This window comes from Passer domesticus, chromosome 18, assembly GCF_036417665.1.
Source record: "Passer domesticus isolate bPasDom1 chromosome 18, bPasDom1.hap1, whole genome shotgun sequence".
Lineage (NCBI taxonomy): Eukaryota > Metazoa > Chordata > Aves > Passeriformes > Passeridae > Passer > Passer domesticus.
In genome coordinates this window covers 4,253,953-4,266,001 of record NC_087491.1, presented here as the reverse complement: position 1 = coordinate 4,266,001, position 12,049 = coordinate 4,253,953, and the positions used below count along the sequence as shown (strand labels likewise).

Here is a 12,049-nt window from a genome sequence, read left to right as displayed (position 1 = left end):
GCTGAGTATTCCACAGGCAGCTCCAGTCCCAAAGCAAAGCAAAACCAACACACCCATGGCTCATATCCGGAGCTGCTCCCTGGCAATACCTGTGTCTGAGCCCTTCCTTTGATGAGCACAAAATCTTATGCAAATCTTATGCAAATCTTAATCCCCTGTGATGGGCAATATCCTGTGAGGTGAGCACTGAACCCCTCACATCTGGGCAGTGGCTCCTGCAGAGCTCTCGGGACACGTTTCCCTTGAGATTCTTTTTCTGTCTTAATCCAGAAACTGTCATCACCCCCCCTCCCTTCCTTTTTATCTCCTTTTGGGGTCGTGACACTGAAATACATCAGACAGACCATGCTGAGATCTGGGGAATTTTGGATCAGGGGGAGCCCACATTGTGAAGGACAAGGCTGGAAATGCTGGATCTGTGAGGGTCACCTGCAGCCGGAGCAGCCCCAACTCTCCTGAGGTGGGAAACACCTGAAAACATTATTTTAAAATGATTTTAAATAATTTAAAACAATTTTATTTTATTGTTTTTAAAAAAGACAGGTAGAAAACAGCTGCAAAATTCAGCTTTAAATCCAAGCATTGCATCTTTCAGAGCTGCAACTCCTTGGGCAGGGGCTGGAGAACACAAAGGGCACATCCAGATGTGGCACAGCCTGGGCACACACAGATTTTAATTTAGCAAAGAAATCTCTGTATTATCAGCATTCTTCCCCCTAGAAAAAAAATCTTTTGTTCTAATTTTCCTTAATACCACAGCACTGATTTTTAATTTGATTTTTAGTGATGCATGAATTGGTCAGCAAAGTAAAACACATGAGAAGGAAGGACTCCCCCTTTCCTAAATTCCATAGGTTTCTGGGGGCTTGTTTGCCCTCCCTAAGCAGGAAGAAACACCCAGGAATTTCAATTCTAGCACTGCCCCAGGACGAGGAATGGCGTTACCTGGAAGACTGTGAGGATGGCAGCAGGGAAGGTATCAAAATTCGTGGTTGGAGTTTCATCTTGGAAATTAAACCTGGAGAAGGGAGAAATAAAAACCAGAGTGGGGAGGGACAGGCAGCTCCAGGCAGCCCTGGAACACCCTTTAACACCTCATAAACCAAGGCAGGGAGCAACATTTGTTCCACCTGGCTGTAACACCCCAGGCAAGCTTGGTGGGGAACATCTCAGAAGGTGCTCAACAGAACCATCAGCAAAAAATCAATTTCATTTCCAGAGAAAATTTTGATGCTTTGAAATTCACTTTCATCCCCAATTAAAATGAACAATCAAAATCTCCAATGATTTTGCAGAATGAGTCATTCCAAGAAGTTTTCATTCTCAAGTGTAAAAGCCCAAATTGAAATTACTTTCTTAGCTGATAATTTCTTTGTACTATATTAAAGATAAAATAGGTATTGACTGGGAAAATAAAAGACCAAACAAAACCATTTCATTATTTCAGTTCAGAGTGAGGCTGGAGTTAAATGGTAACACTGTGATGGCTCTTACTGCAAAATTCCCCATTGCTGGCATTTCTAATGAGAATAATCAGATCCAACCAAACTGTGTTTTCCAGCAGGAAAATATTCCAGAGTGCCATTCTATTTTATATTTGGCTATTATATTTTACAGGGGATAAATACAATGGCACTTGGGTTACCAGGGAAGGAACCAGTACAGAAAGTGCTGCCCCCAGTCCTGTTTCAGCTCTGGGTGTCCTGGGCACCACGGGATGATGGGGGAGCATTGAATTGGGGACATTCTCCCTTAGGAAAGAATCCAGCTCCAGGGAAAACACCAGAAAAGGAATTACTTCCCTATCCCCAGGCCTGAAATCAGGGATGTGAACCCTTCCAGGCAAAACAAAGATTCCTTAGACTCACTGTTAGAACTCTAGCTACTAAAAATTTTTAGTTTTCTGTACTAACAGACACTAACCCCCAAGAGAAGACTACATTTGACCTAAAGCCACAGAAAAAAACTTCCAAAATTAAATAATAAAACTAAGATTATGAGTATGTAGTTTAAATAAGTGTGTAATATCACAAAGTAAAAAAAAATAAATTAAAGTTTTAGAATATAATAATCTATATAAAACAAAATGAAAGTTTTAAGACAGAAGCTAGTCCTTCTTCTTTACCTTCTTCTTCATAAGATTAAGTAGTATTGTGCATTAAATAAAAAATCCACATTACAAAACACAAATAGTTAACTACTGAGTTAAAAACAAAAATAATTTAAGTATCATTTCTTCATTAGACAGTTCATCCTTAAAAGACCTTATAAAAAAAAGAGATGAAACTCCATTTTGTAGTATTTTAAAGAAAAATACTATAGAACTCACAACTTACAGAACTATAACCTACATAAAAACCAATAAACATCTAAATCCAAATGAAAAAATACAGTCTCACAATTTAATCCTGACTTTAAAGGGGAAAAAAAAATATATCAACAACTTACTGCCCTCCAAAGAGCTGCATCCCCAGCAGAGCAAAGACCACGATGAACAGGAACAGCAGGAAAAGCAAACTGATGATGGACTTCATGGAGTTCAGCAAGGAGACCACCAGATTCCTCAGGGAATTCCAGTACCTGCATTGGATCAGAGCAGCCAGGGGAAACATGAGTGGGGAAGAGCCTTTGGGGAGAAATTAATAGGAATTTATTTCCCATGTGTCTCAGGTGTAGCTGGGTGTGTGTTCTATCCCCATCTGTCAGAGCTGGGCAGTTCTCCTCTGTTCATGGGGCAGGCTTTTCTTTATCTCTCCCACAGCCAATCCTCCCTCCAGCAGATCTCTGCTGTCCATGGCCACTGAGTGTCCCTGCAGGGCTGATCCAATTCCAGCATCCCATGGGGAGATGCTCCGCCCAGGGCAGGAGCCAAGCATTCCTACCTGGATACAATCTGAGCCTGGAACAGCACAGCAGCCTCTGCCCACTGCATTCCCAGAGCAGCAGCTTTCTCCTGCCCTGCATTCCCAGAGGAGAGCAGGCCCATCTCCAGCAGCCCTGGAGCTGCAGAGGAAAACTGCAGCCTTGTGCAGGATCCCTGCTCCAGCAGAAGCACAGCTGGCACTGCAGGAGGGCTGAGCCCCCATGGGATGGGACTGTGCCACCACCCTGACACACAGGGGGTCAGGGCATGTTCTGACTCTGGCAGTGGGTTTTGTTTTCTTTTTTTGTTTGTACTATTGCATTTGTATTTTAATTTTCCTAGTAAACTGTTATTCCTGGTCCCATATCTTTGCCTGAGTGCCCCTTAACTCCAAATTATAATAATTTAGAGGGAGAGTGTTTAGATTTTCCATTTCAGGGGAGGCTCCTGCCTTCCTTAGCAGACACCTGGCTTTTCACTCAGGCACTGGAATAATGCAGGATTCCCCCTGGGAGCTGCAGGGACCTGGCTCTGGTCACGCAATGAACTCAATTCTGTCATGTGGGGTGAAAAATCCACTTAATTAGGACAGGAGAACTTCAGCATCAATGGTTTGAGAGCGTCACTTGCTGTCCTGAGAAGGGGCAGAGCCCTCAGCTTGGTTTGTGAAGTTAAATCTCTTCTCCCAAGGAATGAGCAATAACAAGAGGGAATGGCCTCAAACTGTCCCAGGCAGGTTTAGGTGGGGTATTGGGAAAAATTTCTTCATTAAAAGGGTTGTCAAGCCCTGGCCAGGCTGCTCAGGCAATGGTGGGCTCACCATCCCTGCAGATGTGGCACTTGGGCACATGGGTGAGTGGTGGCCATGGAAAGATTGGTTGGACACAATGGCCTTGAAGGTCTTTTCCCACCTAAATAATTGCATGTTTCATCCCTTTATCATGCTGACTGCAATCAGTGGTCAGAACCCACAAAAATAAAATTGTAACTTGCAAAAACATCCAAAATATTTACAAAATCAGCAAGGGCAGATCTCAGCAGCTCTGGGTAAAATGAACTGGTGAAAATTACTCTGAATTTGCTGCAAACCCAGGAGTTTCCCACACATAAATCAGTGCAAAGATAAAGCACAGTGCCATTTTTGGTGCAGGTACCCACCTTTTTTGCTGGACATTTAAAGTAAACGTAAAGTTTCCACCCTGCTTTTACCAGAACACAACAAATGACCCAGTACCACACACAAACCTGGGATCTGAATAATAATCATTAGGAATAAACGATTAGCAGGTACAAATCAGCCCCACAGAGCTACAAAACTCATTCCTGGTTACTTCAAATGAGTGTTTTGCTCACATTTTCTCTATCTATTTAAGGTGGTCGGGGTGTTTTTGGAGGGAGGGGCTGTCCCTCCTCCTGTTACTTCAAGCTGCGAAGAATTCAGGGAGTGATGGAAACAAGGGAGCACTAAAGAGGTAATGGTGTAAAAATTAAGGTGGAAAACAACAGCAGGAGCACCTAAATTTGTCATAAATTTCCACAGCACTCCTGCAGAAACTGCTCTGGATGGGTTTGGAAATGGCACAGGAGCTGTTTGCTGAAGCCAGCACACATTAACTCAAGGCAGGAGCACAAAAACAACAGAGAAGCTGTGGAAACCTGAGTGAAAATTCCACCTCAGAGTCTCCAGGCTGAAAAACTCCAACATTCCCAACCCAGGCAGCAGGAACACATTTCAGATTTTTGTCAGCACAGAGCTCCCAGCAATCCCCAGGGAAACTGCTTTTCCAGAGCCTGAATACTTAAGGAATTGTCATCAGATCAGTGGGAAGTTGATAGGACTCAGAAAAAAAAAAAACCACCAAAAAAAACACTTGGGGTTTTTACCACAAAACATGAGTGATAACACAATATTCTTTTTTTATACAAGCCTAAAGATAAATCAAAGAAGGACATTCTAAGTTTGTGGGACTCAGAAAGAAAAAAAAAAAACTTTTTACCACAAAATAAGAGTGATAACATGAAATTTTTGTTTTAAACAAGCTAACAAGCTTAAAAAAAAAATTCTCCTGTCAGCCCACTGTCATTCCCACTTAAGGAATTGTCATCAGATCAGTGGGAAGTTGATAGGCCTTAGAAAGAAAATAAAACTTGGGGGTTTTACCACAAATTACAAGTGATAACAATATTTTTGTTCTAAACAAGCCTAAAAATAAAGCAAAGAAGGACATTCTGCTGTCAACCCACTGAGGAACCAAGGGCAGACAAACCTGGATGTGAGGCTGAGGAGAAAAAATGCTCTTAGAATCCCTTGTGGGTGTAAATCCAGGCTCAGGAATTCCCAAAATTTTCAACTGCCCAGCCAAGGAAAGGGGAATTCTGCATCTGCAGACTCAATCTGCTCCCGTCCCCCAATGCAGACCTTGGAGATTAGGGCAGGAAGGGATTTTGTGCCAACTCCCCAAAGGGCTTGGGGCATTCTTTTCTGGTTTATTTTTAACATTTTAGCGATTTAATTATCAGTTTGTTGCTGATAAATGTGGAAAGCACTCCTCCTGGCCCTGGGGCTGGAGCCAGGGATTTTCTGGGGTGCTGTGAGTATTGTATTTGGGTTGCCCCCAGATGTAGGAAGGAACGATGAATCTGACTCCATGTTCTCAGAAGGCTAATTTATTACTTTATGATACTGTATTATATTAAAGAATACTATACTAAACTATACTCAAGAATACAGAAAGGGTACTTACAGAAGGCTAAAAAGACAATAATGAAAACTCCTGACTCTCTCCAGAGTCCTGACACAGCTTGGCCCTGATTGGCCAAAGAGTGAAAACAACTCACAGCAGAACCCAATGAAACAATCACCTGTGGGTAAACAATCTCCAAACACATTCCACATGAGCACAACACAGGAGAAGCACATGAGATAAGAAATGTTTTCCTTTTCTCTGAGGCTTCTCAGCTTCCCAGGAGAAAAATCCTGGGTGAAGGGATTTTTCCAGAGAGTGGGAATGCCACATGTAAGCTGCACTTACTTGGTCACTTTGAAGATCCTCAGCAGCCGCAGGGCACGCAGGACGCTGATGCCAAAGGAGGTTCCTGGCTTCACTGCAGCCCAGATGACCTCAAAGATACTGCCCACGATCACCTGCAGGGAGAGACCACCTCAGAGAGGGCACAGCTGCTGCTGAGCTCCCTGGGATGCTCAGCAGTCAGAGCTCAGGCTGCTCAGGAGAATCCTAAATCAGGCAGGAGAACTGGAAAACCTCACCCCAGCTTTCTCCATAGCCAGGAGGAGAACACTCTGTGATTTATACACAGAGAGGAGCTTGTTGCTTTCTTCTCTAGCAATCAAGCTACCTTAAAATACTTTTTTTTTTTGAAGGACACTGTGATTTTTAATTAGATTTTTTTTAATGCTGGCTCAACTAAAAATGCCAAGACTTGATGGGACTCAGAAAGAAAATAAAACTTGGGTTTTTTACCACAAAATACGAGTGATAACCTGAGATTTTTTATTTTAAACAAGCTTAAAACCAAAGCAAAAAAGGGCATTCTCCTGTCAGCCCACACAACCTGCAGAGATGCCGGAGGAATCTGCCCCATCCTCCCCTTCCCATCAGAAGGACTAAAACTCCTCATCTGCAGCAGAACAGCAGCTCTCAGTAACATCTATCAGAAACTTCTGGCAGATGCGAGTCTTTAGGAGAGCAATTAAAGCAATAATTATTATGAGATCCTGCAAAGCCTCTGGCACAGACATCCCATCATCTGCCTGGCCCTCAGCCTTGGGGTGCTGAAAAAATAGTCCCAAATCAAGGTGGGTTTTTCAAGTTTTGTTTTTCTGGTTGGTTTAAGGATGGCAGAGAATTCACCTCAAGCAAGGAAAAAATCTTCTCAAAAATCCTTCATTGGGAAAAGGACAAACAGTGATGGGTTCAGCACACCTAGGAAGGACAATTAAACCCACACAGGTTTCTGCAGAGTTAATTGGGTCAAGCAGGCATTTCCCTGCCAATTGCTGGCATAATTCACATTAACCCAACATTTCTGAGCTCCCACTGCCCCTGGGGTCCAGCTGGGCAGAGCACACCATAAACACCAGTTTAGAACTGGTTATCACCAGAGCACAGCAGGTTTGTGCACTGGGAAGGAGGATTAACGGGGGCAGCAGCACTGGGAACCCCTTTGTTAGAAAAAGTTCAGGAGAATCCTAAACTGGCCAGGAGAACTGGAAAACCTCACCCCAGCTTTCTCCATAGCCAGGAGGAGAGCACTGTGATTTATAGACAGAGAGGAGCTTGTTGCTTTCTTCTCTAGTAATCAAACCACCTTAAAATATCTTTTTTTGAAGTACACTGAATTTTAATTAGAACTTTTTAATGCTGGCTCAACTGCAAATGCCAACAGTTCTTTCTCCCACCCTTTCATGACAAAAACTTGGATGTCTCTAAAAATTCCATCACTGCTTGAGTGTCCTGCAATACACACTGTGCCCTGAGCTTCCAGAAAGTACAGAGGGAAAGGGAATTGCACAACAGTTGATAATTCCTCTGTCTGCCATCTGAAGAAGAAGGAACTAAAACTTCTCTGCCACCATTGGGAATCCTTCATTGTCTCAGGTGTAGCTGGGTGTGTGTTCTATCCCCATCTGTCAGAGCTGGGGCAGTTCTCCTCTGTTCATGGGGCAGTTTTTCCTTTCTCTCTCCCACAGCCAATCCTCCCTCCAGCAGATCTCTGCTGTCCATGGCCACTGAGTGTCCCTGCAGGGCTGATCAAATTCCAGCATCCCATGGGGAGATGCTCCGCCCAGGGCAGGAGCCAAGCATTCCTACCTGGATCCAATCTGAGCCTGGAACAGCACAGCAGCCTTTGCCCACTGCATTCCCAGAGGAGCAGCTTTCTTCTGCCCTGCATTCCCAGAGGGAGAGCAGGCCCATCTCCAGCAGCCCTGGAGCTGCAGAGGAAAACTCCCCCCTTGTGCAGGATCCCTGCTCCAGCAGAAGCACAGCTGGCACTGCAGGAGGGCTGAGCCCCCATGGGATGGGACTGTGCCACCACCCTGACACACAGGGGATCAGGGTATGTTCTGACTCTGGCAGTGGGTTTTGTTTTCTCTTTTTGTTTATACTATTGCATTGGTATTTTTAGTTTTCCTAGTAAAGAACTGTTATTCCTGGTCCCATATCTTTGCCTGAGAGCTCCTTTATTTCAAAGTCATAATAATTCAGAGAGAGGGGGTTTACATTTTCCATTTCAAGGGAGGCTCCTGCCTTCCTTAGCAGACACCTGTCTTGTCAAACCCAGGCACTCATAAATCAGCAAAAACCTTTCCTCAGACCCTGTACACAGCAGTGATAACAAATTTTCCTCAGCAGCCCCTCCTGGGAGCCTGGTTCCCACCAGACTGGTGCTCCCCAGGCAGATGTTGCTCTGGTTTGTTGTTTCACCCTTTGGGCTCGCACGGCTCCATCTCGATGGTTTGTCAGACAAAACTGGGTACAGAGCTCTGTGATGTTCCTGGGCTGAACTCATTCTGGGGGCTGGAAGGTGGGTGAGGGAGGGAAAAACACAGACAGAAGGAGGATCCCTGTGGATTCTCTGAAGGAGGAGGAATTAGCAACAGATCAAGAGCTTTCCCTCCTGGGAAACCCTCGGCAGAGCTCCCTGCCCGGGCTGCACAGCCCACAAAGCTCAGACACCTCCTAAGTGCAGCTTTTGCCTTGTGCACACTCCTAAATCACCTGTCCCTGTCAAGCTCTCATTGTGGAAGGAGCATCCTGGATTTGGGTTCCAAGGAAATTGGCAGCCAGCCTGGGGGGCTGCTCAGAGCCCACCCAGTGCAGGGCACCCTTGTGCTGCCCATGGTGGATCCACTGGGGCCTTTAATAAATCCCTACTTCATTCTTTAGCTCTGTCCAGTCTCTGTTCTCGGGCAGCCTTCACAAGGTATCAGTGACACCCCTAAAGGACAATTTATGGACGGTTTGGGTCTGGGCACTGTCCCTTGGGCTGTGCAGGACAGCCCATCACAACCCTCTGAGCCACCAGGACAGTATAGGGATAAAATGTAAAATCATGGGATATTGGAGGAGAGAGGGCTTGGAAAGAAAGGATGGGCCTGGTAGGCCCTGGGAAAATGTTAGGCTTTACTGCATCATGTGAAACTGCACCTATATAGTCATTTAATGGCTACGATAAATTATATGATTGTTAGATGCAATGATTGTTTGGTAATTGGATAAAATTATTATTTAATCGTAACAAGAATCATGAGAAACAATGTTTGGGGCGTTTGATGGAAATTAAAAAATCCATGCTCAGATGAAATCAATGTATACAATAGAACAATAAAAGTTTAATAATTAATAGGTAGTTATATAATGATTAGGGTACAAAAACATGTTCATTCTGAACCCATGTCAGAGTCAGATTTGGGTCTGTGCCCCTGACACCCAGAGCTCTTCAATAAAAGCACCTGCATATAATCATTCTATTATTATGTTTTTCTGAACACTCACAACCACAGCTTCCAGGACACCCCATAACCAGAGCCCCAAATTTGGGACAGCCTCATACAACACCTTGGGGTGCTGGACACAGGTGAGTGATTTAATCTCAAATTCTATTTACTCTGAGCTTTGCTGCTGTCATGGCCAAAAAAGAGAACAAATCTCTATTCAGAGCCTTGGATTTAGGGGGGTCACTCACTGAAGGTGACAACAGCTCCTCCTCCCTTGTGGGAGCAGAGGAATTTGGCTTCATGGAAGAGGAATCACTCCCAGCATTTTGGCAGATAAAAGCTAGAAACAGCAGCCTGAATGTCAGAGCAGGGCTGGGTGAGGAGTGCAGTGACCTGAGCCCCTCTCCCTGTGCCTGCGGCTGGCTCTGAAGCTCCATATCTGGGTTGTTAAAACAGCCTCAGTCCTGCTCAGCCCACTGCAGATAAGAGAGGCCAGTTCTCCTCTGAGCACAGATTACAGCTAATAGCTTTAATGAATAAATTAAGATCCACACGCCAGGCTCTTTGTCAGGTGGAGCCAAACCCAGCCCCGCTATTCACACAGAGCTGCAGTTTGAGCCTGGATTTCTGCACTGCCAGAATTTGAATTATTGCCCTGCTGTCACCTCATCAGGTGTTTGCTGCTCCTGGTGATGTCTGCAAAGCTCTGCTCGTGTGACTCCAGGTGAAGGCTCTCAGTGGGTGACACGAGCAGGAAGATGTGTGGGGTTTTTTTGTCTTTCAATCAGCTCGTTGCAATGGGAGGGACAGAACCTGCCGGCAATCAGAGCACTCCGGGGTGCTGATGCTGCCAACAGCCCGGGGCTGGGGGAAATTAAATCCCCCGGCTGTCACTTCCCTTCCAAAAGGAGGATAACGAGGGAAGCTTAATGCATTTCACTGCTAATTTATACAGGGGCTGCTCCTCCCAGGAGCACTTCCCGTGGATTTCCATACTCATCCTTAAATGCCCAGCACCTGAATGACAGGAGAGACACCTGCTCATCAGAGGGAGGTTTTTCAAGGACATGGAGTGACAGGATGGAGGGCAGGGTTGGATGGGATATTGGGAATTGGGAATTGTTCCCTGTGAGGGAGGGGAGGGGTTGGAATGGAATTCCCAGAGCAGCTGTGGCTGTCCCGGATCCCTGGCAGTGCCCATGGCCAGGTTGGACATTGGAGTTGGGGCAGCCTGGGACAGTGGAAGGTGTCCCTGCCATGGCAGAGGGTTGGAATTAGATGATTTTAACCACCCCAAACGATGCCATGATTTATCCACCCTGCTGGACGTTACTCACCCCAAAGTCAAAGCAGTTGAATGAAGAGTGGAAGTAATTCCTTGGCCCCAGCCCATACATCTTCAAAGACATCTCAGTGAGGAACAGCCCCAGGAAAACAAACTCTGCGAAATCTGGAAAGAGGAGAAGAGATTGAATTAATCCATGAGCCCTTGGTGGGCAGAGCTGTTCATGTGGGGAACTTTTTGTTCCTTTTCTCACAGCACCAAGGGGCTGCTGGCAGAAGGAAATCCCTGTGCAATGGCAAACAGGAGCCAGGCAGAGTTTGGCACAATTTTCTCTGTGTGTCCATGAGCTGTGTGAAGGCAATGCTCACCTGTGCTCTTGGGTGGGGGAAGGAGCATTAAATAATATCCTCATTGTCTCTGTAAAGGGATTTCACAGGAAAGCCCTAGATCTCATATTTTTAAAGGTCACATTTAATTGCAAAGATGTTTTGGGACTTCTGTACTTGCAAGAGATGGAAACTTTTGGGTGTGGGGTGTAAGTTTCTGTACCATCCTCTGATGATAAAAATACCTTTCTACCCAACAGAAGTGCTGACTCTGAGGGCTCATATTCAGAGGTGTTGTGTCTCCTGTTACCACATTTATTTTTATTATGCCTTTATAGCCCTGTAATTATGGAAGAGCCCCTTCTGTTTCCTTTTTCTTCACATATCACAGGCTGGGAAGCTTTTGATGGCAAAATTTATCACCTATGATGAAACAAAGGGCAGAAGGAATAGAGCTGGAGGCTTCAATTTCCACATCAAGTTTTGAGAACTTGAAGCTACAGCAAACACTGCCTTTGGCATTTTAAGTTTGGATCTGGAGGCCAATAAGCAACAGCAAGAGTGAAATGTTAAAAAAAAAAAAAAACCAACCAAAAAAAAAGAAAACCAAAAAAAGGCAAAACCCACCTACACTACCAAGAAAAACCAAACAGCAGAAGGCAAAGCTCTCTCTCTGGAGAAAAGATGAGGAAAAGAATCAAACCTCAAAAGGTGGGAATTAATCACCTTGTTTAGTGCAGCACAGGAGGTTCTCAGAGGCTGCAGCAGAACAGATGCTACAAGACAGTCTCCTGTAATTTCAATTTTATGATTCCAGGAATGATAAAAAGGAGATGGTACCAAACTTTATGCAGAGGTGCACAGAGACAGAAGAGGGGCAACAGATACAAGGAAAATTTCAGCAGGATGATCCTGGATTCCAGGTGCTTTGCACTCTGGGGCAGCTCCAATCTCTGCTCTGGGACAGGAACAGGAGCCAGGGAACAGCTGGGGCTGGGCCAGGGCAGCTCAGGCTGGAGAATGAGAGGACACAGTCTCAAGCTACACCAAGGGAAATACAGGCTGGATATTAGGAAAAAGTTTTTAACAGAAAGAGTGATAAAGTTCTGGACTGG

The 12,049-nt window shown here is 45.0% G+C and overlaps 1 protein-coding gene across 14 annotated transcripts in view; it reads right to left on the bottom strand.

Moving 5' to 3' along the window:
• Positions 1 to 12,049, bottom strand: part of CACNA1B (calcium voltage-gated channel subunit alpha1 B) — a 298,893-nt gene that overhangs the window by 111,279 nt on the left and 175,565 nt on the right. For all 14 annotated transcript variants that reach the window (XM_064393626.1, XM_064393612.1, XM_064393613.1 and 11 more), the window contains 4 exons: positions 10,661 to 10,773; positions 5,896 to 6,008; positions 2,449 to 2,580; positions 946 to 1,018 (listed from right to left, as the gene is read on the bottom strand). In XM_064393626.1, the coding sequence (XP_064249696.1) occupies positions 946 to 1,018; positions 2,449 to 2,580; positions 5,896 to 6,008; positions 10,661 to 10,773 (431 nt within the window). The remainder of the gene's footprint in view (positions 1 to 945; positions 1,019 to 2,448; positions 2,581 to 5,895; positions 6,009 to 10,660; positions 10,774 to 12,049) is intronic.